The following is a 27,420-nucleotide window of genomic DNA, read 5'->3' on the forward strand; positions in this document are numbered from 1 at the left end:
TATAACAACGCAGGGAAATGGCACTGATGAGCTCATTTGAATGCATGTATCTCTGATTTATTTTTTTAGCCCAAGAATGTAAAGTAGAATCAGGGAGATTGCTGGTCTATTCAGGGAGTGAGGGAGATTGCTACTATTTCAGGGAGTCTCTTGCAGAATGAGGGAGGGTAGGCAACTCTGCTCTACCCTTAATGTTTTTTTAAGAAACTGTGAGTTAAGCTACTGTATAGATATTTGATTCTATGCCCTTAAGGCTAGCTAGGCGCAGACTTGATAGAACTCCCACATTCCTACCTGGTAACAACAAGTGAGGTAGGTTATACAGACTGAGTAGCGCTGCACTGCAAATCTCCTCTAAAATGGCTCCAGAAAAGAAGACTACTGGTAGATAACAACTTTCCCTCTAGTAGCGGCTGTGAATGACAGCGCTGGCTCGGCATGAGCGGTTCCGGTTATAGTATACTACTGCACATGTGGAGGAGTCCCGTGTACAGGGTAGCTTGTCCAATCTATACTGAGAGGCAGAGAGGGTAATGTTGTAGCCTTCATGGGGTAATAAGCAGCCGCCATGGATGCAGCTGTCAGTGTGTTACACAGACTCTCAGTGGCCGGCAGCAGCGGGAGGAGGCAGCTCTGTTGTGTGCTGGGACAGGCAAGGACTTACAGCCTTCTCCCCGGCCAAGGACTTCGTAAGAGCTGCATTACTTGGATGCCCAGACATGTACCCCGGAGGCGAGGGATCCTCCCACACTGCAGTGAGTGCTATATAGACACCTGTGTAATAAAGGTGTAGGATTAGCTGTTGTGACTGGTGTCATTAATGTGGGTGTGATTATATAACGCCACTGATGGAGAATGGCTGTGACTTCATACCCTCCAACTGTAGCTTTTTGCCAGGTACAGTACCTTTTTTTATGGTCTGTACCGATTTTTGGCTCTCTAAACTTCCATTGAAGTACAGGGGAGAATGGGCGTGGCCTTTAACCCGTGGTCACGCCCCCTTTTCGACTTTACCGATTTTTATGTGTAAAATGTTGGAGGGTATGTGACTTCATAACAAGTGGTTATCTTTTAGTTCAGGTGCATATACAGTAAATAGCCTGATCAACTTCACTGTTATGTTCTATATGAAAATGAATGGACTTCTCTATTGCTGTTCTGTCATGAATTGAAATACTATGGACTTGGTTACTGTCATGCTGGGAAGTGTAGTTAACAATGTTGCACAAGTTCTTCCATGGAAAGGGAAGCATACATTGTATAACAATATTTATATGAACAAACATAATAAAGCTGCAGGACCACCAGATGAAAGTCAGAGCCCTCTGTGCCCTGGGCCCATTCCGTTCCTTTTACACGCCTAGCCTAAAATCGAGGTGGGTTAAATCTGTGAGTGGGAGATCTCTCATCCTGATATTGATTCTCCACTTTACGCTTCGGTTCTCAATTTATATCTGGTTATAGTAATAGATTTGATGTTCTGTATTACAGACTTCCACTTTTGCAGATTGTTCCTTGTGTGTTTGTTTTCATGGCTAGTATTAAAGCAGCACCTGTTTAAGACTCAGAAGGGGTATGGTGGCATGGACAGAAAGGAAGTCACAAGCTCCACACACAAAGCTTCGTACTAATAGCCACACACACCCTTCTGCAGCGTCACACAGGTGTAGCCGAACACTAGGGAAAGGCTCCAGTGTGATGAGATTGGTGCTGCAGAGAATGCTGAAGTACAAGTTTCCTGTCTTTTGGGTCCACATGCTTTGATTTTGATTTGTCTCCGTAATGTCGTAGGTTTTCAGTAAATTGCTCGACTGCTTACAGTCTACATTTCCTACAACATGTATGCCAGGATTTATTTATTTATTTTTTTCAGAGAGAAATTAACTTACCAATATACTTTTGAATTGTGGGAAGAAAGCAAAGCACCTGGAGTAAACCCACACAAAAACATATAACTCCACACAGATAGGACTTTGGCTGGAATTGAATGCAATATCGCAATACCGTGAGGCAGTTATATGCACACCACTACGCCATACGTGCTGCCCATAATGTAATTTCCCAACATTACTAATGTTTATCTGAGACTTTCAATGAACAGCACTCAGCTGCCCTATTATTTGGCTATGTGATCTGGTGACGATCATACGAAATATGGAACTGTCCAAAATAAGTCCCTTATTTCCAATCGCAACTAGTAAGATACCAGAAACCAAACTGTAAGAGGACATCCTTCTCTCCTTAGTAAATGATGCACCATGTTTACAGAAAAGACTATTTCCAGTTTTGAAAGACCTTAGCCGACCATGGACTTCAGAGTGCAGTTAATCGGTTTATGTGTATACATGTGGCAGCTTGTAACATTGTCTGTAGTGCACCATTAGATGCTGCACTAGAAACCTATTTTTCCCAGCCAATTGTCCGCCATTGTGTAGTGGATTTATTATGTTGCTGAGAGTGGTCCACCACGGTTTCCCTTACTGAAATATCACTTCCTAGTACAGGTACACCACCGATTAACCGGCACCCTTGGTTCCAGCACTGTACCAGACTATCCATTTTGCTGGATTATTGGTGGTACATACATCGGCATCCTGACATTTTACCCTCCCGCCACCGACTGCCTAATGTGAAATCTCCCGCAGCTGGACTCCCTCCCACAGCCTGAGCCCGCAGCCTAACTCCCCCCGCCCCCCCGCAATCTAATTTCACCCGCCGCCTGAAGTGTCCGGATTAAAAGAGGTGTCAGCCCATCGGGTACCAGATAATCGATGTTGTACCTGTAATATCCTGGTTCCAAAGGTCACTGCTTAAAGAGTAGTGTGCTGTGCAATACTGTACATACATTGCAAACTTAGGGATCAATCCAGTTAGCAGCGATGAACTCGCATGTGCGAGTTGTTGCGGCAGAGGATGCACTGTATGCCAGCCCGAATTCGCACGAAAGTGCTTGCCACCCCATAGATGTCCAAGCAATTTTGTGCGAATTAGAGTGCCATTGCCGGGTGTTAAAACAGTGCGGCAACTGCACATTGCACCCTTCGTGGCTAATTGGATCTATCACTTAAAATGTAAAAATTAATTGTTAATATATTAGAGCAGAAACTTCAGATTCTGCCATCAGCACATCATTTTATATTTGCTTTTATCCCTTTCGGGGAGATGTATCAAGCCTTAGAGAGAGATAAAGTGGAGCAATTACCTAAAACTATCAGTGCGCTTCTACCTGTCATTTCACAGATTGTGCTAGATAAATGACAGAAGCTGATTTTCTGCTTTGGGGTCAACTTCTCCATGTAATCTCTCTCCAAGGCTTGATACTGTATATGTCCCCTTTTATATGCTTCTTTCAGTGCATATGGAGCAACAAAATATTATTGCACCTTGACTCCCATTCTGTTCCGGTACTGCCCAGCCCCTAACCTACATCACTAATCCTAAATAAACAGGAGCTTGGGCTCACTAATATGAGTAACCAGTATGAGCAGCAATATTACAATATGGGGGTCCCCAAGGCCCTGCATGCAATATTAGATTAGGTAGATGGTAATCTGCACCTGGTACCTGTGGTGGATCTCAAATTATGGGCCCGATTTAGACCTGATCGCGGTTGTGTGAATTCGCACGGCGGCCGGCCATTGATTGACTACGCGTGCGTACGGATTGAAGTGCGCGTATGGTCAAACTGCGAAAAAAATTCAGTAACTTTTTTTGATCGCTAGGTGTACGCAAGTACATTGACAGGAAGCCAGCATTTGGGGGTGGTAACTGGCCATTTTCTGGGAGTGTCAGGAAAAACACAGGCATTCCCCAAGTGTTTTCCGGGAGGGTGTGTGATGTCAGCTCTGTCCTCGATCAGCCTGATTCTATCACACTATAGGAGAAGGTTCTGGGCTACTGCACAGACAGGAAAAATCATTAGATGGTGAGTGAGTTTCGAATGGATTTGCAGCTGACCGCCGTTAGCAGAGATTTTCGAAAAGGCATATTATTTTAAAGGTAAATAACATACAAAGTATTAGTGTCAATTGCTGATGTGTTACAGTCAATAGGCAACTGCAATTAGGTACAAATGAGCAAAAATACAACTGATCGAAAATATTCACAAATATAAGAAAAGTATGCATGCAGTCTATATTGTGGTTCTCACAAAGTCCTTTAGAGGGCAGCTTCCTGACTCTCTAAACCAAGGGCCTAATTCAGATCTGATCGCAGCAGCAAATTTGTTAGCTAATGGGCAAAACCATGGGGGTAATGCAGAGTTGATCGCAGCAGCAAATTTGTTAGCAGTTGGGCAAAACCATGTGCACTGCAGGTGTGGCAGATATAACATTTGCAGAGAGAGTTAGATTTGGGTGGGTTATATTGTGTTTCTGTGCAGGGTAAATAATGGCTGCTTTATTTTTACACTGCAATTTAGATTTCAGTTTGAACACACCCCACCCAAATCTAACTCTCTCTGCACATGTTATATCTGCCCCCCCTGCAGTGCACATGGGGGGTCATTCCGAGTTGATCGCTCGCTAGCAGTTTTTAGCAGCCGTTCAAACGCTATGCCGACGCCCACTGGGAGTGTATTTTAGCTTAGCACGTTATATCTGCCCCCCCCCCCCCCCCCCTCTGCAGTGCACATGGTTTTGCCCAACTGCTTACAAATTTGCTGCTGCAAACAACTCTGAATTAGGCCCCATGTGCAGTGCAGGGGGGGGGGGGGGGGGGGGGGGGGGGGGGGGCAGATATAACATGTGCAGGGAAAGTTAGATTTGGGTGGGGTGTGTTCAAACTGAAATCTAAATTGCAGTGTAAAAGTTAAGCAGCCAGTATTTACCCTGCACAGAAAAGAAACAATATAACCCACCCAAATCTAACTCTCTCTGCACATGTTATATCTGCCCCTCTGCAGTGCACATGGAGGGTCATTCAGACCTGATCGCAGGCTAGCTTTTTGTGCAGCGCTGCGATCAGGTCAGAACTGCTCATGTGTATTCACCGCAATGCGCAGGCGCGTCGTACGGGTACAAAGTCGATCGTTGCTGTGCGATGGGTTTTACGAAGAATCCATTCGCACAGCCGATCGCATGGAGATTGACAGGAAGAAGGCGTTTGTGGGTGTCAATTGACCGTTTTCTGGGAGTGTTTGGAAAAATTTAGGCGTGTCTAAGCGTTTGCAGGGCGGGTGTCTGACGTCAATTCCGGGACCGGACAGGGTGAAGTGATCGCAAGGGCTGAGTAAGTTCTGGGCAACTCAGAAACTGCACAAATATTTTTTATACCGCCCGGCTGCACATGCGATCGCACACTTGCAATGCAAAAAAAAACACTCCCCTATGGGCGGCGACTATCTGCTCGCAGCACTGCAAAAAACCCATAACAAGCGATCAGGTCTGAATTAGGCCCCAAATCCCAAAAATAACCTTAATTTCCAAGTCCACTATTTATATAGTAATTGGAATCTTAATGTAGCCAACCTTGCTCTCTTCTGGTAGCCCTGAGAACTTACTGCATGACGATATTTAGATAATAAATTATTGCATTACCCATATTTATGTGTGCTACTTATCACATAACTTGAGATCCACCACAGGTAACAGGCGCAGATTACCATCTACCTAATCTTATATCACTAATCCACCTGACTGGCTCCTCCTAGCTGATCACCTGTGTTTTATTCGGGATACATAAGAAATCCCAGCAGATGGATTCTGCTGTCACTATGCCGACAGCGGCATCCCGTCTGCCGGCAGCGAGTCTGCTCGCCACGCATCAGGCCAGATTCTATTCCCACTCAGTTGGTAGCATGGAACCACCAGCCGGGTGGGAATACCGGGGCGGGTGTCGGAAATTCCGTATGTCGGCAAAATGCTGGCTGCCAGGATTCCGGCATCGGGATTCCGACAGCCGGAATATTGACTGCATCCCGGTTTATCCATGTCCAGCAGAATAGTTACAGTCAGCTTCTACACGTCTCATCTTGTTTTTCTTGTGAGTGAACTAAATCATTGCACAGTTATGTACAGTGTTTTCACAACACGTTTTCCTAAGTTACTATACACAAACTTGAGATTTAACGCTGCCCTACAGCATAATTGGTTGCAGCTTGTTATTGGTCCTCTAGCTTCTACATTTCCAAAAATGTAATTGTCTGCTTTATGTAGTAATTTTTAGTATGTTTATTATGAACATTGTACCAGTTATTTTATTTCTGTGATATTAACCATGTACTTGTTTCATTGCGTGCGTCAGCGTTGGGTTCCCCTCACAAACCCTCTTGATAGTTGGTATGGGTGTCTGAGAGATGGGGATATGAGTCTTTCCACTCGTATACCTCCTCTGCCTTCATTTAAAAGAAGCAAATAGCATTGAATTGAAGGTTCTGTATTATAGAACCGACAGAGGGAAAACTATAAATCTGTTTTTGTTGTAGAGGTATAAGGGTTGTGTACAGTGGTTAATAGGTAGTATGTGTGTCATCCTTACCTATAACAACCCCATCTACCTTCTATCCTGGCAAACTGCATTGATTTGAATGATCTTCATTTCAGAGTCTACCATGCTGAAAACATGACCCGGCATGCCAGGCAGCAGTAACTTTCACTTTTTATGTATGGAATTAAATATTGTACAGTATAAAAGAAAATATGCTAAAATATGTGACTCGTTTTCTCGATTTTGCAGGCCCAGTATATCGCCATATACAGACTGAAACGTCCCAAGCCACATTAGCGAGCGTCGCTCCAGTATTTTCTGTGGTAAGTAGATGATTGTTATAACGTGATGGATACAGCAGTCCTTTCATGTGTGTAATTATAGACCCTGCTGGTCAGTGCTTTTTTTTTATCAAATTCCAAGGACATTGTACCCTAAGACATCAGGGACACTGGTAATACTCCTCATCACCCGATGACAGGAGGACAGGCAGGTAGCGGCTACGTTAGCTGTTGCTGCATGGATAATCGCTGATCTCGTGACCTGTGGACTTTCTGTCATGTACTCTTACCCACTGGGTGTGTTTTTTGGATTTTATTGTATTTTTTTTTTAAAAAGCTTTAGCATTGAAATGCATTTTTTTTATTTAGCATATACCTATTAAATACAAAATATGAAATTACTATTTTTGATCATTGTAGGCATTTCAGGTGCATTTACCCTTGGTAAAAACAAAAATAGAGCCCGAAGAACTAAAAACATGCTGATGACACACAACTCTACCTCTCCTCTCCTGATCTGTCCTCTCTTAGGTTTCCAGCTGCCTCTCCGCCATCTCCTCCTGGATGGCTGAGCACTCTCTGAACCTCAACATGGACAAAACTTTCCCCCAGCCAGAGTAACACCCCTCTACCAATATCTCTATCACTGTTGACAACACCATCATCTACCCCGTTCCCCAACTCTGCTGCTTGGGCGTCACTCTTGACTCCTCCCTCTCCTTTGCACCTCACAGCCAAGCTCTGGCACAATCCTGTCTGTTCCAGCTACGCAACATTGTGCGCATCAGGCAATTTCTCTCCCAGAGTGCAACTAAACTTATCATCCACTCACTGGTCATCTCACGGCTCGACTACTGCAACGTTCTCCTCGCTGGCCTCACTTGCTCCAATCTTGGTCCCCTCCAATCTGTCCTCAACTCCGCAGCTAATCTTATCTTTCACTCCCGCCGCTCCACATCTGCCACTGCAAAGTAGAGTAGAACGTCAGTGGCGGAAATCTAAGAATCCAAGTGACTTTCTCACATACAAGACTACCTACCACTCCTATCGTCAGGCCCTGGACACTGCCAAACAAACATATTTCCAATTTCTCATCTCTTATCATGCCACCAACCCCAAGCGACTTTTTAATACATTTAAATCACTTCTTTACCCTCCATCACCTCCCCCACTAGCTACTATCGGTGCACAAGAACTTGCTTCTTACTTCAAGGATAAGATAGATAAAATCCGAGATGAAATGGTATGCTCTAACTCAGCCAGTGACCTGCTCAATTCCCTACCTGAACCCTCTGGCACTTTCTCTTCATTTGATCCCACAAGTGAAAATGAAGTATCAACACTCTTTTCATCCTCCTACTCCACTACCTCTCCTCTTGATCCTATACCCTCACAGGTCAGTAAAACTTTGTCTCCCGTGCTTATCCCAACCTTAACTAAAATCTGTGATCTCTCTCTCTCTCTCTCTCTCTCTCTCTCTCTCTCTGTGTTTAAACATGCAGTGATTACTCCCATACTAAAAAAATACAACTCTGACCCAAACACACTCTCTAACTACCGTCCCATTTCTCAGCTACCAGGTCCCTCCAAGCTGCTTGAGAGACTTGCTTACATTCTCCTTACACACTTTCTTAACTCCCACAACTTATTGGAACCACTTCAGTTAGGCTTTCATTCCCAACACTCCACAGAGACGGTACTGACCAAAGTAGTGAACGATCTAGTCACTACTAGATCAAAAGGCCATTACACACTACTTATTCTTCTAGATCTCTCTGCTGCTTTTGACTCTGTTGACCACTCTCTTCTCCTACAAACACTACTATCCCTAGGTCTTCAGGACACAGCCCTTACTTGGTTCTCATCCTACCTATCTAATCGCTCCTTCAGTGTTCACTTCTCTGATTCTATCTCCTCTTCTCTAACTCTATCAGTTGGAGTACCGCAAGGCTCAGTCTTAGGTCCTCTGCTGTTCTCAATCTATACCTCCTCTCTTGGTAAACTAATCAGTTCCTTCCGATTTCAGTATCATTTGTACGCTGATGATACTCAAATCTACCTATCCTCCCCAGATTTATCACCATCTGTATTGGCTCGTGTCACTGGATGCCTGTCTGCCATTTCATCTTGGATGTCATCTCGCCACCTCAAACTCAACATTTCCAAAACAGAATTATTTTCCCACCAGCCAAGAGTAGTTACCAACCTGATATCTCCATAACTGTTGACAATGCAACTATCCATCCTACCGCACAAGCTCGCTGCCTAGGTGTCACCCTTGACTCTGAACTGCCCTTTGTTCCACACATTCAATGGGGGAGATTCAAATGTTTGAAAAGTCAGTTGGGAGTCTATTTTTTTTAGACAGGAAAAAACAGACACCCAACCAACTTTTCAAACATTTGAATTCCACCCAATCTGTCTCTAAATCATGTTACATGCACCTTTAAAAACATATCCAAAATACGACCTTATCTTACACCAGACACTGCAAAAACTCTAATCCATGCACTCATCATCTCCCGCATTGATTATTGTAATAGTCTCCTTACTGGTCTTCCCAAACATAGGCCCTCACCACTACAATCTATTTTAAATGCAGCTGCGAGGCTAATCTTCCTCGCTAGATGGTCTTCGTCTGCTGATCCGCTCTGTCAGTCCCTCCATTGGTTACCAGTATTCTACCGTGTTAAATATAAAATACTTTTACTTACATACATACAAGGCTATTAACCAAACTGCACCATCATATATCTCCTCACTCATCTCAAAATATCTCCCTACCAGACCTCTCCGCTCTGCACAAGATCTGCGTCTCTCATCCACAGGCATTACTTGTTCCCACTCAAAATTACAGGACTTTACCCGGGCTTCACCCACTCTGTGGAATGCCCTCTGACGCACAATAAGACTCTCCTCTAGTCTCCAAACCTTTAAACGTTCCCTGAAAACTCATCTCTTCAGACAAGCCTACCAAATTCCAGACCCACCAACATAACCTTCAATGCTTCCCTATCCAGTTACATCCTCTCTGTACAGTCCACATAACCTCACATTTTGTCTTCCAACATTGCTGGGTGATCATATCATACAACCCATTAAGAACCTAGCAATCTGGTGGACCATTATGTAACAGGTAGCAGCTATCCTTGCGTATCAATGCCTATTTCTCCTTCATCCACTAGGGGCCACTGGAGCGTAGTTACAATGGGGAAATAGTAGGTAGTAATTGGGAGCTGGCACTTTAAAATTCTCACACTATGGCTAGCTCCTCCCCTCCAAGCCAGTCTTAGTTTAGTGCCCGAGGTAGCTGGTTCACTTGGGTTTAGCTGAAGAATTTTTTCTTTTTTCTTTATTATTTTATTTTTCTTACTTACACACACAGACTGGCAGCTCTGCCACTGCCAGTCTGCACCGCGGGAGCTGCCGGCGGGGTCCCATCGCAGCTGCGTGCGGCTCGGGATGGGCCCCGGCTGAGGGAGACACTGAGCTCTCCTGAGTTGGCGGACACCGCTGCGTGCGGCGCGTGTCGGGACCACTCCATCCAGCAGAAGATTCCGGCAGCAAGGCAGCGGTGAGTATAAAAAAAATGGCCGGACACCGCTGCGTGCGGCGCGTGTCTCGGCCGCTCCACAATGACCGGACACCGCTGCGTGCGGCGCGTGTCGGGGCCGATCGGTCGGGCAAGATTCCGCTGAGTGCGGCTCCTGACGACACTACATCAGGACAGCGGTGAGTACAATCTCCCCCCCTCCAGACTGATGTATGTTTTTACTTGATTTAATGTATGGCACATCATGGTCTCCTAGTTTGGGGGACATGGTGCGGAATTGATATCAAGAGATTTCGGAAGCATAAATTTTGCTATCAGGAGCTTGTGAGTGACTCTAAACGAACGTCCCTAAAGGCGCACTTACTGATTTAAACTTGGCGCCATTATGTGGGGGGCGGAGCTTCAGCCCGCTCTGTAAGCAGGCTTAGCGCTCTTCACTACCCGGCTGCAGCAGACAGGCAGCCGGGTGATATACAAATACATCTCCCCGCGGGTAATACAAGGGGCGGAGCTAACTCCCGCTCCGTTCGGCGGGCTCAGACCCCCCGCTCTCCGGCCGCATTCTCCGTTCCCCGGCCGCAGCATACAGGCGGCAGGGAAGATACACTCTGTTCCCCGGCCGCAGCATACAGGCGGCCGGGGGATACATTTACATTCTCCGTTCCCCGGCCGCAGCATACAAGCGGCCGGGGAGATACATTTTCTAAGTGAGGCGGCCGGGGGATACAGGGACCCTTTCCGCTGTCTATGCAGCGGATTCAAATTTGGCGCCGAAGCAGGGGGGCGGAGCTAACTCCCGCTCTGTACGGCGGGCTCTCTCCGCTCCCTGGCCGCTGCAGCATGACATCGCCGCTCCACAGTCCCCCGCCCTCCGGGCCGCTCAAAGCTCATTTCCTCTCCTGGCTGTGCAGGGAGGATTTATTATGTGCATAGTACAAGGTATGAGGGGGGGTGATGGCTTATAACAGTGGGCTCCCAGCTCGGTTACTGTCTCTAGGCAACAGATCCTGTCTCTGGGGTTTTTAGTTTTTGTATGCATTGTGGTGCTGAAATATAGCTACATTCCTCCCTACAGGGCAGTCCCCAACATTTTATACATGTAGATCAGGGAACCTGCACTATTACATAGACAGTATTTATCTACCCTATTAGGTTCACAAACACAGTATTTCTCTACCCGGTTGGGTTCACTGTGGTGTGTGTGTGTTTGTGTGTGTGTGTGTGTGTGTGTGTGTGTGTGTGTGTATATGTGTTTATATATATATATATATATATTTAAGTGTGTGTGGGTATGTATATAGATATATCCATACAATACCATATATAGGAGATAAAACAAACACTTCCGCAATGTTTTCTAATAACAGAATACCTCACCTTGCCACATAACATTTTCCCCCCATCTTTTCTCGCAGGCTGGTCACCATTTTGGAAAGCCAGCGCAACCTCCGAGAAACATCTGGTACACCTAAATTAGCGGTACACTACATACAGGGCGGGGTGTTGCCTTCCCTTTATGATTCCTTGGTGTCACTAGTTACTAATGCTATTAGTAATTTGGGGAATGTGTTTAAGGCATCAGACAAATAACGCTGTGGCTCAGTACGCTAGTAGCGGGTATCTGGACATCCAAAAAAAAAAAAAAAAAAACCTTTAAGGGGAGATCCTATAGCCTAGGGCTAAGACTCCGGTCCCACAGCGCAGCGCTACTGGTTCAGGTCTCCGCTGCCCCAGAGAGTTTATTTGAATCGTGTACGTCTCTACACATTATAGTGCAGACCTTACATAGGGCTGTGTTTATTTAACCCACCTTTTCTCCTTTCGTTTGTCTCACCTGGGATAGTCAAAGAACTCCCTCTTAGGTGTGAAGTATGCGGTGGAGCCATCTGCTTAGCCCTCCACGCACCTGCAGGACATTCCTGTTTGAACAGCTCAGATTATGCAGGTAATGTCACTATTAACCAGAGACCTGGTACGTCATTTCACCTCTCCAGGTTTCTAAAGGAACCTTGTTAACCTTCCATGTTACAATACTAATTATGTCTGTTTTCTGTGGAGTCGGAACCAGTGTCTCCGAATATCCAGGTGCATTAGACAGCAGTTCGGCTGATACTGCAGGTAAAGGAGACGGACACGTCAAGTCCATCAGGGTTCGACGCCGATGACGAAATGACAGCGACTGGTCCAGTTTCGGATGAGCTGGGCAGGTTCCGGTAGGCGGCCGGCAGACACCCGAATACACCATTTCAGGTATCAAACAATGTTTGTTTTCCTATCCTTTCCCCGCAGACGGCAGGAAAGGGTATCAGAACTGCTCCAGGGTATACCCCTCGATGTATCGCCGGTCCAACAAGCTGCCGTTTTCCTGAGGCAACCTGGCTCAGGGATCCACTGAAGACACATATACGGCAGCGGGGTTTCTACCTGGTCCGGAGCAGGTAGGTTGTGGAACAATTGTCCTCTAGGTTATAGGTTGTTTCGCATCAGAATCAATTGATACTTCGGTACAGGTCAGAATCACGATTCTGCTTTATGTTCTTTGGAGGTCTCCACGTCTGCAGACTCGGAACCTGCATTTTCGATTGGGCTGTCTTAACCCGACGACCTCTGGGGCTGCGACAGTGACAGGTGAACATGAAATCCTACGGGGCAGATGGTTCAGGGGAAGAAACTTTCTGCAGGATTTCTTGAACCATTGGAGGTAAGTCCACTTTGATTTCTACTACTACTGCCCAAGCTCCAAGACAGACCTTTATCAGTCTTTCCTTTAGATTTTTCCGTGCCCTTTCAAGCTTTTGACTCCACACGGGCGATATCTCCGTAGCCAGGGTATCTCGGGGTTAAAAGGCTGAAGCAGAGGTTCAACATCCTCGGTCCAGTCTGATTTTCGATCATCCTATACACCCACTACAGGGGGACAAGGCTTGGGCGGTTACAGACTAGATTTTGGGGTACAACCGTCTCAGGAGTCCCTCGGCATGGATCAGCCGATTTACAATGACAAGAGAGTCATAATGCAGGCGGCGCTCCATATGCTTCTAATCGCAAAGTGTTTTGTTCCCTGTTTTTCACAGATCATTTGAATCGGGATAGTTCTCAGGCCTTTGCTTTCTTTTCACGTTCCGAAGCAAGTTGGCTCGGCCAGGCCTATTCTGGCCTTAGAATCCTTTCAGTCTGTGATCGCTAGTTTGAACAAAAAAGGGAGTTTTACGTGTCCTTTGTCTTCAGAGATGCCTGTTTACGGTTTTCCGCTGGGTTTTCCTTATCAGGCTTTTCTCAGATTTGCATTACAGGATTCTTATTTTCACTGTCAGTCCTTTCCTTTTGATCTCTCTTCCGCTCCCACAGGGTTCAGAAAGATCACAGAATAACTCTTTTTCAAGGGCAGGAGGTGACGTTGGTTCCCTAATGGGACAGTCTACTACTACTATTCCACTCTGTACATTAGGGGCTTCTGAATATCCGGAGGATCCAGGAGCTTCTGGTTCGACACAGATCCAATTTATGCTCCTCATAGACGTTTTTTCAACAGGGTCCGTCGGAGGATTTTTCCTTCCTCGGTACCAGGTACTCTATTTCTTCAGTCAAGCTGCAACGCAATGAGTGGTCGCCTACATTCCCCTCTGAGCGGGGGACAACAATTTTCTTTCCAGGTCAAGCTACCAGGTCAGACTCCCGGGTGAGGGAACATTCCCCGGAGTTTTGTCAGCTGGTCCACTGTGGGCGGAGATTTTGGATCGACCTCAGGGCGTTCTGACTGACTCTTTAACCTTTTCCTACTCTCGGACGTGAGCTCTGGCGGCAATAGCCGAGGATACCCTCAGGGTTCCTGGGAGTTTCGGGTTATTCTATCCTGCCTCCTTTTCTAATTCTACCTCACGGTCGATAACACAGGAGGGAAATATGCGTGCTAGTCCTCTCCGTGGCTCTGGTTGGGCCGCGCATGACTTGAAGATACAGACACCTGTTGTCAGTAGAGGAGCCTTGGCTCCTACCTCGACTGGACTGTCTACTTCAACAGGGTCCTTTTCTTTGTTCATCTTACACTGAGTTCGTTTAAACGTGTGACTGTTCACGAGACCTCAGAAGGGAGGAGTTCCCTAGTTCGGTTATGCCTACTGGGCCCCGATTTCAGAAGTCTGTTACCTCTTCTCGCTTTTGCCACTTTTGGAAAACTTTAAGGGACATAATAAGGATAAAAAGGGGTTTTCCCCTTCTTTCAGTTACCATTCAGCCTTCATCTTGGTTTTCTCTGGGAGGTTTTGCATGGCTGCGCTTCAAACCACATTGACCTGAAATTTTGGGTCTCTTCCTTTTTCGGTTTTCTTCCAAAAGAGATTTGCCTGGCGGCCGTAAGTTCGGGCTCTCTTTCAGGGAGTACTCTATTGGCAACTCCCCCGGCTGAGCTTCGGCCTCAGCGGTCGTTCCTTCCAGAGGGGATGTACGTTTTTCATATAAATCTGACACTAGTGTCTTTCAGTCCTCTTTGAATGTTGTCAGGGCTCGCCGACTCTCTCTACAGAGGTCTTAGGCTATTCGACAAAGTGTTTTTCCTCTTAGTTCTGTACGATACTCCCGTACTAAATAACCAGGGTCCCAGCATATGCTGGGCTGTTGGATTCATCTGACCATCAGACAGTCTTCTTGGCGGTTGCTCGGGAACCTCCGTTTTCCTTTTCAGCGCACTATATGCGTGTTGTGGGACCTTCGTGGGCAGCTGCCCGTGGGGTCTCCATGAATACTTTGTCGGGCGGCTACTTGGTCGGACCGACATTCGTTTTGTCAAATTCTACAAGTTTGACACTTTTGCGGCCTCTGCATCACAGTTTGGCCGAGTGGTTATACAGGACTCTCAGCGCTCTCCCACCCGTTTTTGGGAGCTCTGGGACGTCCCCATTGTAACTACGCTCCAGTGGCCCCTAGTGGATGAAGGAGAAATCAGGATTTTGGTACTTACCGATAAATCCCTTTCTCCGATTCCACAGGGGCCACTGGACGCCCGCCCGCCCAGCGCTGTTCCTCCTTGTTTTTTGCTTAACGGTTTGCAGATCACCATATGACTGCTTGTTGAGTTCAGGCTAGCCTGGTTTTTTTGTCAGGTTCTGTTCCAGGTTTGGTTTAGGTTATCCTGGTTTACAGGGCGTCATTAACCTCCTCTACCTTATGGTTTGTTTATTCCAGCTCTCCTCGGGCACAGTTTTACGTAGACTGGCTTGGAGGGGAGATAGTAGGGGAGGAGCTAGCCATAGTGTGAGAATTTTAAAGTGCCAGCTCCCAATTACTACCTACTATTTCCCCATTGTAACTACGCTCCAGTGGCCCCTGTGGAATCGGAGAAAGGGATTTATCGGTAAGTACCAAAATCCTGATTTCCTTATAGATTGTAAGCTTGCGAGCAGGGCCTTCCTACCTCTATGTCTGTCTGTCTTTGCCTAGTTTTGTTCTGTAACTGTTCTAATTGTAAAGCGCAACGGAATATGCTGCGCTATATAAGTAACTGCTAATAAATAAATAAATACCGTATATACTCAAGTATAAGCCGACTTTTTCAGCACTTTTTTTTGTGCTAAAAAAGCCACCTCGGCTTATACTCGAGTCAGTGGCAGTGCAGTGTGACAGGCAGAGCAGTGTGAAGGAGGGACACGGAGCGCACAGTGCGCGCCTCTCCTGTGTCCCTCCTGCATCTCTGGCGGCGGTCTATTAAAGGAAGTGCCCGTTCGTGACCTCTGATCATGAACCGGCACTTCCTTTAATAGACCAGCCGGAGAGACATAGGAGAGGCGCGCGCTGTGCCCTCCGTGTCCCTCCTTCAGTAGACAGCGCGGGATCGACGGAGGGGTAAGTAACAGGCACTGGGGGAGCATATTTGGCACTTGGGGAGGGGGCATATGTGGCAGCATGATGGGCATATCTGGCAGCATGAGGGCATATCTGGCACATCTGGCATTGTGGGGCATGTTTGGCAGCATGAGGGGCATATCTGGCAGCATGAGGGCATATCTGGCACTGTGGGGCATATGTGGCAGCATGAGGGGCATATCTGGCAGCATGAGGGCATATCTGGCAGCATGAGGGCATATCTGGCACATCTGGCACTGTGGGGCATATGTGGCAGCATGAGGGGCATATCTGGCAGCATGAGGGCATATCTGGCAGCATGAGGGCATATCTGGCACTGTGGGGCATATTTGGCAGCATGAGGGCATATTTGGCACATCTGGCACTGTGGGGCTTATTTGGCAGCATGAGGGCATATCTGGCACATCAGGCACTGTGGAGGCATATCTGGCAGTATGAGGGCATAGCTGGCACTGTGGGCTGTGTACGGCTAGAGCTGCATTTCCCACCCTAGGCTTATACTCGAGTCAATAAGTTTTCCCAGGTTTTTGTGGTAGAATTAGGTGCCTCGGCTTATATTTGGCAGCATGAGGGGCATATCTGGCAGCATGAGGGCATATCTGGCACATCTGGCAGAGTGGGGCATATTTGGCAGCATGAGGGGCATATCTGGCAGCACGAGGGCATATCTGGCAGCATGAGGGCATATCTGGCAGCATGAGGGCATATCTGGCACTGTGGGGCATATCTGGCAGCATGAGGGACATATCTGGCACTGTGGGGCATATGTGGCAGCATGAGGGACATATCTGGCAGCATGAGGGCATATCTGGCACATCTGGCACTGTGGGGCATATTTGGCAGCATGAGGGTATATCTGGCACATCTGGCACTGTGGGGCATATGTGGCAGCATGAGGGGCATATCTGGCAGCATGAGGGCATATCTGGCACTGTGGGGCATATTTGGCAGCATGAGGGGCATATCTGGCACATTTGGCACTGTGGGGCATATTTGGCAGCATGAGGGCATATCTGGCACATCTGGCACTGTGGGGCATATCTGGCAGCATGAGGGGCATATCTGGCAGCATGAGGGCATATCTGGCAGCATGAGGGCATATCTGGCACATCTGGCACTGTGGGGCATATGTGGCAGCATGAGGGGCATATCTGGCAGCATGAGGGCATATCTGGCAGCATGAGGGCATATATGGCACTGTGGGGCATATTTGGCAGCATGAGGGCATATCTGGCACATCTGGCACTGTGGGGCATATTTGGCAGCATGAGGGCATATCTGGCACATCAGGCACTGTGGAGGCATATCTGGCAGTATGAGGGCATAGCTGGCACTGTGGGCTGTGTACGGCTAGAGCTGCATTTCCCACCCTAGGCTTATACTAGAGTCAATAAGTTTTCCCAGGTTTTTGAGGTAGAATTAGGTGCCTCGACTTATATTCGGGTCGACTTATACTCGAGTATATACAGTAATACAAGGCCATCTCTAATTCCAATGATCCCTACATCTCCAACCTCCTCTCCCTTCATACTCCCTTGCGCCCCCTACGGTTGGCCACTGACCGTCGCCTCTTCCCTACCCTGGTCACTGCTTCCCATGCTTGAGTTCAAGATTTTGCCCGTGCTGCACCCCTTCAGTGGAACCCGCTCTCCCGCTCCATTAGTCTCTCCCCGACCTTGCAAAGCTTCAAACGGGCACTGAAAACCCACCTATTCATCAAAGCGTATCCTTCCGATGCATAACCTAGTCCTGAGGCTGCTCCTCCATCCCCCTACCTCATGTCTCGACCATCTCTGCTTTGCATACACCCTGCCTTCAGGCTACCTCTCTCCTGCTTGCACCTCATGTCTGCTGTCTGTCGCTCCTTCCTACTAGATTGTTAGTTCCTAAGAGCAGGGCCCTCTTTCCTCTTGTTGTCAAAACCCTCTTCTCGACACATTTCACTCACAGACCTCTCCTACTCAGCAAACATCTTTACCGGCTTTTTCTCCTGCTGATAAAGGCTCATCTCTATCTATGGCCATCAGCTCCTAGTAGTGTGTTGATCACTCACTCGCTACTTACATCTAAGCTGTATTATGTTTTAAGAATTGTGGTGCTCTTTGTTACCTGTACTCTAGTTTTGTTATTTATTTACTGTAATGTTAAGTTTTGTCTCCCTGTACTGGCCTTTGTACGGCGTTGCGAAACACTTGTGGCGCCTTATAAATAAAATGTATTAATAATAATAATAATGCCTCAATGTGTGTGGTGACATTTGAAATAATGATTTTGTGTATCAGTATGCCAGTTTAAAAGCATTTTACCTGCAGGAACAACCTATGTAAAATGTATTTAAGAAACACCAGTGGCTATGAGCCCTTAGGTTATAACGTTGTGATTTCTTATTACAGATGAAATTTGACAAAGCAGGAAACATAACGTCGTTTGGTACGTAACAAGATACTAATGTGACTGCCATACTTGTATTTATAGCTGCCAGTCAATATAGCATGAGATTCCAATGCGATCTGCAGCTGTGCGGATTTGCGGCATTTACGATAGAGAAATCTAGTTTATATTTTGCTCACACCTCTATGTGTGAGCTATAACCAACAGGATTTCCCTGCCCAGAAATCACGCAATGTATTCATTTTGCAGCAAACTGAATCTTGCCTGTAGTGTCTTAAGTTTTGGACGTTAAAAAGCAAGAGTAGGGATGCTTCGCTCACCAATGCGGATAATGATTTTTACACTGAAATAATAATACAATTTAACCCCAGTGACCAGATAAAGGTCCCGTAATCCGCTATTTACAGCTATCTGACACTTTTTCGACACAAAATTAATTTACTGGATTCAAAGGACCATGGGGTATATGCAATTGCGGTCGAATTCCCGAAAATTCGACAATGCAATTCAGTACTTTCCGTCAAAAAAACGGACTTTCCAATTCGACTTTTTGAAATTCGACATTTCTGCAATGGTACAAATGCGGCAATTCGCCAAAAGTATATTCAATTGAAGTTTGGAAATTCGACAACAGTGCTTTTAGACAGTAAACTCGTCATTTTCAATCCGCCACACTTTGGTGGCGGAATCTAATAAAAATTTAAAAAAACATGTTTTTTTGGGTGTTTTTTTTTATTGGTAATAGCATATCTATTTATATTAGAAGGGATTAGGTACTTGGTTTGTCTATTTTGGAGGCACAAGTATTATTTATATATTTTTAAAAATATTATTATTATTATTTTTTTTAAATGGAATGGTAAAAATCAGAAAAAAAATTGCGTGGGGTCCCCCCTCCTAAGCATAACCAGCCTCGTGCTCTTCGAGCCGGTCCTGGTTCTAAAAATCCGGAGGGGGGGAAATGACAGGGGATCCCCCATATTTTAAAAACCAGCACCGGGCTCTGCACCTGGTGCTGGTGCAAAAAATACGGGAGACAAAAAGAGTAGGGGTCCCCCGTTTTGTTTACACCAGCATCGGGCTCCACTAGCTGGACAGATAATGCCACAGCTGGGGGTCACTTTTATACAGCGCCCTGCGGCCGTGGCATTAAATATCCAACTAGTCACCCCTGGCCGGGGTACCCTGGGGGAGTGGGGACCCCTTCAATCAAGGGGTCCCCCCCCCCAGCCACCCAAGGGCCAGGGGTGAAGCCCGAGGCTGTCCCCCCCCATCCAAGGGCTGCGGATGGGGGGCTGATAGCCTTGAGAAAATTGAAAGAATATTGTTTTTTCCAGTAGTACTACAAGTCCCAGCAAGCCTCCCCCGCAAGCTGGTACTTGGAGAACCACAAGTACCAGCATGCGGGAGAAAAACGAACCCACTGGTACCTGTAGTTCTACTGGAAAAAAAATACCCAAATAAAAACAGGACACGCACACCGTGAGAGTAAAACTTTATTTCACACATGTTGACACACACATACTTACCTATGTTCACACGCCGACCTCTGTCCACTTGTCCAAGTAGAATCCACGTGTACCTGTGAATAAAATTATACTCACCTGATCCAGTGTCCAGATTATAATCCACGTACTTGGCAAAAAAAAAATAAACGAACACCCGGACCAAACGGACTGAAAGGGGTCCCATGTTTACACATGGGACCCCTTTCCCCGAATGCAGAGACCCCCCCCGTGACTGCTGTCACAGAAAGGTCCCTTCAGCCAATCAGCGAGCGCAACGTCCTGGCACTCTGCTGATTGGCTATGCGCGTCTGAGCTGTCAGACAGCGCATCGCAAAGCCTCTCCATTATATTCAATGGTGGGAACTTTGCGGTCAGCAGTGAGGTCACCCGCGGTCAGCGGCTGACCGCGGGTAACCCCACCGCTGACTGCAAAGTTCCCACCATTGAAACTAATGGAGGGAGCTGTGCGATGCGCTGTCTGCCAGCAGACGCGCATACAGCCAATCAGGAGAGTGCCACGAAGTAGCGCTTCCTGATTGGCTGAAGGGACCTTTCTGTGACAGCAGTCACGTGGGGTCCCGGCATTCGTGGAAACCTTTCAGTCCGTTTGGTCCGGGTGTTCGTTTTGTTGTTTTGCCAAGTACGAGGATTATTTTAAAAGATCCGGACACTGGATTGAGGTGAGTATGATTTTATTCACAGGTACCCCGGATTCTACTTGGACAAGTGGACCGAACGTCGTGTCAACACAGGTAAGTATGTGTGTGTCGACATGTATGTAATAAAGTTGTACTTTCAAGGTGTGCGTGTCCTGTTTTTATTTGGGTATTTTCTCTGACGTCCTAGTGGATGCTGGGGACTCCGTAAGGACCATGGGGAATAGACGGGCTCCGCAGGAGACTGGGCACTCTAAAGAAAGATTTAGGACTATCTGGTGTGCACTGGCTCCTCCCCCTATGACCCTCCTCCAAGCCTCAGTTAGATTTCTGTGCCCGGCTGAGCTGGGTGCACACTAGGGGCTCTCCTGAGCTCCTAGGAAGAAAGTGTTTGTTAGGTTTTTTATTTTCAATGAGACCTGCTGGCAACAGGCTCACTGCATCGAGGGACTAAGGGGAGAAGAAGCGAACCTACCTAAGTGGTGGTAGCTTGGGCTTCTTAGGCTACTGGACACCATTAGCTCCAGAGGGATCGAACACAGGACCCGACCTCGTCGTCCGTTCCCGGAGCCGCGCCGCCGTCCCCCTTACAGAGCCAGAAGCAAGAAGGTGGTCCGGAAAATCGGCGGCTGAAGACTTCGGTCTTCTCCAAGGTAGCGCACAGCACTGCAGCTGTGCGCCATTGCTCCTCATGCACACCACACACTGCGGTCACTGATGGGTGCAGGGCGCTGGGGGGGGGGGCGCCCTGAGCAGCAATACTGACACCTTGGCTGGCAAACTGGCACCATATATAGCCCCAGAGGCTATATAGGTGCTTTTTAACCCCTGCCAGAATCCATAAAAATGCGGGAGAAAGTCAGCGAAAAAGGGGCGGAGCTATCTCCTTCAGCACACTGGCGCCATTTTTCCCTCACAGCTCCGTTGGGGGGAAGCTCCCTGGCTCTCCCCTGCAGTCAATACACTACAGAAAGGGTTAAAAAGAGAGGGGGGGGCACAATTTAGGCGCAGTATACAATATATATAGGTAGCTATAAGGGAAAACACTCTTTATATGTGATATCCCTGTGATATATAGCGCCCTGGTGTGTGCTGGCATACTCTCCCTCTGTCTCCCCAAAGGGCTTTGTGGGGTCCTGTCCTCTGTCAGAGCATTCCCTGTGTGTGTGCTGTGTGTCGGTACGGCTGTGTCGACATGTATGAGGAGGATAATGATGTGGAGGCGGAGCGAATGCCTGTAAATGTGATGTCACCCCCTGCGGGATCGACACCGGTGTGGTTGGACTTATGGAAGGATTACGTGAAAGTGTCAACTCCTTACACAAAAGGTCGACGACACAGAACAGCCGGCTACTCAGCTTGTGCCTGTTCCAGCGTCTCAAATGTCATGGGGGGCTCTAAAAACGCCCGCTACCTCAGATGGCAGAAACAGATGTCGACACGGATACCGACTCCAGTGTCGACGACGATGAGACTAGTGTACCCTCCAAATAGGTCCACCCGTTACATGATTGAGGCAATGAAAAATGTATTACACATTTATGATAATACCCCAGGTACCACATAAAAGGGTATTATGTTTGGTGAGAGAAAACTACCAGTAGTTTTTCCTGCATCTGAGAAATTAAATGAGGTGTGTGAGGAAGCGTGGTCTTCCCCCGGTAAGAAATTGATAATTTCTAAACGGTTATTGGCAGCGTACCCTTTCCCGCCAGAGGATAGGTCACGTTGGGAAACACCCCATAGGGTAGATACAGCGCTTACACGCTTATCAGAAAAGGTGGCACTACCGTCTCCGGATACGGCCGCCCTGAAGGAACCTGCTGATATAAAAACGCAGGGGGTTACCCTGAAAGATATAGTCACACACTCGGGCATTATATTGCGACCAGCCATTGCTTCGGCGTGGATGTGCAGTGCTCCCGCTGCGTGGTCAGATTCCCTGTCGGAAAATAACTATGGATAGGGACAATATTTTGCTGACAATAGAGCATATAAAAGACGTGGTCTTATACATGCGTGATGCACAGAGGGATATTTGCCGGCTGGCATCAAAAATAAGCGCTAGGTCCATTGCCGCCAGACGGGGGTTATGGACTCGGCAATGGTCAGGCGATGCCGACTCGAATCGGCACATGGAAGTTTTGCCCTATAAGGGGGTAAAACTGTTTGGGGATGGTCTTTCAGACCTCGTTTCCACAGCTACTGCTGGGAAATCGACCTTTTTGCCACAGGCTACCCCACAACAAAAGAAAGCACCGTATCATCAAGTACAGTCCTTTCGGCCCCAGAAAAGCAAAAGGGCTAGAGGCTCATCCTTTCTGCCGAGAGGCAAAGGTAGAGGAAAAAGCTGCAACACACAGCTAGTTCCCAAGAGCAGAAGTCCTCCCTGCGTCCGGTAAGTCCACAGCATGACGCTGGGGCTGTTCAGGCGGACCCGGGTACGGTGGGGGCCCGTCTCAGAAATTTCAGCGCCCAGTGGGCTCTCTCACATGGATCCCTGGGTCCTTCAAGTAGTATCTCAGGGGTACAGGCTGGAGTTCGAGACGTTCTTCCCCCCGCCGTTTCCTAAAATCTGCCTTACCGGCACCTCCCTCTGCCAGGGAGGCGGTGTTGGTGGCTATTCAACACTATAATCACAACAAGTGATTGTCAAGGTGCCCCTCCTTCAGCAAGGAAGGGGTTACTATTCCACAATGGTTGTGGTACCGAAACAGAACGGTTCGATGAGACCCATCTTAAAATTAAAATACTTGAACTTTTATATCAGAAGATTCAAGTTCAAGATGGAATCGCTCAGGGCGGTTATTACGAGCCTGGACGAGGGGGATTACAGGGTCTCCCTGGACATCAAGGATGCGTACCTGCATGTCCCCATTTACCCTCCTCACCAGGAGTACCTCAGATGTGTGGTACAGGACTGTCACTATCAGTTCCAGACGCTGCCGTTGGAGTTGTCCACGGCACCGAAGGTCTTTACCAAGGTAATGGCCGAAATGATGATACTCCTTCGCAAGAAGGAAGTTTTTATTATCCCGTACTTGGACGATCTCCTGATAAAGGCGAGGTCCAAAGAACAGTTGGTAGTGGGGGTAGCACTCTCTCGGGAAGTGCTACAACAGCACGACTGGATTCTCAATATTCCAAAGTCACAGCTGGTCCCGACGACACGTCTTCTGTTCCTGGGAATGATTCTGGACACAGACCAGAAAAGAGTGTTTCTTCCAGTGGAAGCACACGAGTCCTGGAAAAAATGGTAGCTTCGTACGAAGCATAATTCCATTCGGAAGGTTCCACGCAAGGACGTTCCAGTGGGACCTGTGGGACAAATGGTCCGGGTCCCATCTACAGATGCAACAGCGGATAACCCTGTCGGCAAGAAACAGGGTGTCGCTGCTGTGGTGGCTGCAGAGGGCTCCTCTACTAGAGGGCCGCAGATTCGGAATACAGGACTGTGTCCTGGTGACCACGGAGGCCAGCCTTCAGGGCTGGGGTGCAGTCACACAGGGAAGAAATTTCCAAGGAGATTTCGCTTCACATAAATATTCTGGAGCTAAGGGCCATTTACAATGCCCTAAGCCAAGCAAGGCCCCTGCTTCAGAACCAGCCGGTACTGATCCAATCAGACAACATCACGGCGGTCGCCCATGTAAACAGACAGGGCGGCACAAGAAGCAGGATGGCGATGGCAGAAGCCACAAGGATTCTCCGATGGGCGACCTACACCCGGGAGAATGGGGACTTCTTCCAGAAGTTTTCCAAATGCGGGTAAACCGTTGGGAATGACCACGGGTGGACATGATGGCGTCCCGCCTCAACAAAAAGTTGAAAAGATATTGCGCCAGGTCAAGGGACCCTCAGGCGATCGCTGTGGACGCTCTAGTGACACCGTGGGTGTACCAGTCGGTTTATGTGTTTCCTCCTCTACCTCTCATACCCAAGGTTCTGAGAATAATAAGAATGCGAGGAGTGAAAACCATACTCGTGGTTCCGGATTGGCCAAGAAGAGCTTGGTACCCGGAACTTCAAGAGATGCTGGCAGAGGACCCTTGGCCTCTGCTGCTCAGACAAGACCTGCTGCAGCAGGGACCCTGTCTGTTCCAAGACTTACCGCGGCTGCGTTTGACGGCATGGCGGTTGGACACCGGATCCTAAAGGAAAAGGGTATTCCGGAGGAAGTCATCCCTACCCTGATCAAAGCCAGGAAGGATGTCACTGCAAGACATTATTACCGCATTTGGCGGAAATATGTTGCTTGGTGTGAGGCCATGAAGGCCCCGAAGGAGGAATTTCAACTGGGTCGATTCCTACACTTCCTGCAAGCAGGGGTGACGTTGGGCCTCAAATTGGGGTCCATCAAGGTCCAGATTTCGGCTCTGTCGATTTTCTTCCAGAAAGAACTGGCTTCACTGCCTGAAGTTCAGACTTTTGTCAAAGGAGTTCTGCATATTCAGCCTCCTTTTGTGCCCCCAGTGGCACCTTGGGATCTCAATGTGGTTTTGGCATTCCTGAAATCACATTGGTTCGAACCACTTAAGACTGTGGAATTAAAATATCTCACGTGGAAAGTGGTCATACTGTTGGCCCTGGCTTCGGCCAGGCGGGTTTCAGAATTGGCGGCTTTGTCTTGTAAAAGCCCTTATCTGATTTTCCAGATGGATAGGGCAGAATTGAGGACTCGTCCTCCGTTTCTCCCGAAGGTGGTCTCAGCTTTTCACTTGAACCAACCTATTGTGGTGCCTGCGGCTACTAGGGACTTGGAGGATTCCAAGTTGCTGGACGTAGTCAGGGCCCTGAAAATGTATGTTTCCAGGACGGCTGGAGTCAAAAAACCTGACTCGCTGTTTATCCTGTATGCACCCAACAAGCTGGGTGCTCCTGCTTCTAAGCAGTCTATTGCGCGCTGGATTTGTAGCACTATTCAGCTGGCGCATTCTGCGGTAGGATTACCGCAGCCTAAATCAATAAAAGCCCATTCCACAAGGAAGGTGGGCTCATCTTGGGCGGCTGCCCGAGGGGTCTCGGCTTTACAACTTTGCCGAGCAGCTACTTGGTCAGGGGCAAACACGTTTGCTAAATTCTACAAATTTGATTCCCTGGCTGAGGAGGACCTGGAGTTCTCTCATTCGGTGCTGCAGAGTCATCCGCACTCTCCCGCCCGTTTGGGAGCTTTGGTATAATCCCCATGGTCCTTACGGAGTCCCCAGCATCCACTAGGACGTCAGAGAAAATAAGATTTTACTCACCGGTAAATCTATTTCTCGTAGTCCGTAGTGGATGCTGGGCGCCCATCCCAAGTGCGGATTGTCTGCAATACTTGTACATAGTTATTGTTACAAAAATCGGGTTTTGTTGTGAGCCATCTCTTCAGAGGCTCCAATTGTTATCATACTGTTAACTGGGGTTCCTATCACGTGTTATATGGTGTGATTGGTGTGGCTGGTATGAGTCTTACCCGGGATTCAAAATCCTTCCTTATTGTGTCAGCTCTTCCGGGCACAGTTCCTAACTGAGGCTTGGAGGAGGGTCATAGGGGGAGGAGCCAGTGCACACCAGATAGTCCTAAATCTTTCTTTAGAGTGCCCAGTCTCCTGCGGAGCCCGTCTATTCCCCATGGTCCTTACGGAGTCCCCAGCATCCACTACGGACTACGAGAAATAGATTTACCGGTGAGTAAAATCCTTTTTTTTTTCTTCAGTAGAACTACAGGTACCAGCGGGCCCGTTTTTCTCCCGCATGCTGGTACTTGTGGTTCTCCAAGTACCAGCTTGCGGGGGAGGCTTGCTGGGACTTGTAGTAGTACTACTGGAAAAAACAATATTCTCTCAATTTTCTCAAGGCTATCAGCCCCCCGTCCGCAGCCCTTGGATGGGGGGACAGCCTCGGGCTTCACCCCTGGCCCTTGGGTGGCTGGGGGGGGGACCCCTTGATTGAAGGGGTCCCCACTCCCCCAGGGTACCCCGGCCAGGGGTGACTAGTTGGATATTTAATGCCACGGCCGCAGGGCGCTGTATAAAAGTGACCCCCGGCTGTGGCATTATCTGTCCAGCTAGTGGAGCCCGATGCTGGTGTAAAAAATACGGGGGACCCCTACTCTTTTTGTCCTCCGTATTTTTTGCACCAGCACCAGGCGCAGAGCCCGGTGCTGGTTTTAAAAATACGGGGGATCCCCTGTCATTTTCCCCCCCCCCCCCCCCCCGGATTTTTAGAACCAGGACCGGCTCGAAGAGCCCGAGGCTGGTTATGCTTTGGAGGGGGGACCCCACGCAATTTTTTTTCGGGTTTTTTACCGGTTTTTCCAGTTTTTTAAAAATCGGATCAAAATCCGTCAAATCGGCCGTTTTTCGACAGCGGGACTGTCGAATCCGTTTTTTATTGAATATGTTGAATTCCGGCACCCACTTGCCGGAATTCAACGGTCGAATTAAAAAACGGGCGAAAAATTGCCGCGATTCGCCGGTAATTGCATATACCCCCATATCTGTTTCACAAGATAATTAGGGGAACATTTACTAAGTAGTCATAAGAGCGGAGAAGTGAGCCAGTGGAGAAGTTGCCCCATCAACCAATTAGCAGCTCTGTATAATTTTATAGTATGCAAGTTATAGATGTTACTTCAGTGCTGATTGGTTGCCATGGGCACTTCTCCACAGGCTCGCTTCTCCGCTCTTATCACTGCTTACTAAATGTCCCCCTTAGCTCTAACAGTAGTTATGACATTTGAATTGGTTATTAGTGTTACATGT

The 27,420-nt window shown here is 47.8% G+C and overlaps 1 protein-coding gene and 1 non-coding gene across 5 annotated transcripts in view; both read left to right on the forward strand.

Annotated features, from left to right (window-relative positions):
• Window positions 1-404: 404 nt before the first annotated feature.
• The window catches only part of MRS2 (magnesium transporter MRS2), a 287,514-nt gene continuing 260,498 nt past the window's right edge, over window positions 405-27,420 (forward strand). For 3 of the 4 annotated variants that reach the window (XM_063923260.1, XM_063923261.1, XM_063923258.1), the window contains exons 1-3: window positions 406-755; window positions 6,676-6,749; window positions 18,513-18,549. In XM_063923260.1, coding sequence (XP_063779330.1) covers window positions 569-755; window positions 6,676-6,749; window positions 18,513-18,549 — 298 coding nt within the window. In that variant the 5' untranslated portion in view covers window positions 406-568. Of the gene's footprint in view, window positions 756-6,675; window positions 6,750-18,512; window positions 18,550-27,420 lie in introns of all 4 variants that reach the window. The other variant, XM_063923259.1, reaches the window with a different exon arrangement.
• LOC134931370 (U11 spliceosomal RNA) lies at window positions 10,472-10,606 on the forward strand. Its single transcript, XR_010179122.1, has one exon. It is a non-coding gene; the product is annotated as a U11 spliceosomal RNA (small nuclear RNA).

This window comes from Pseudophryne corroboree, chromosome 5, assembly GCF_028390025.1.
Source record: "Pseudophryne corroboree isolate aPseCor3 chromosome 5, aPseCor3.hap2, whole genome shotgun sequence".
Classification (NCBI taxonomy): Eukaryota; Metazoa; Chordata; class Amphibia; order Anura; family Myobatrachidae; genus Pseudophryne; species Pseudophryne corroboree.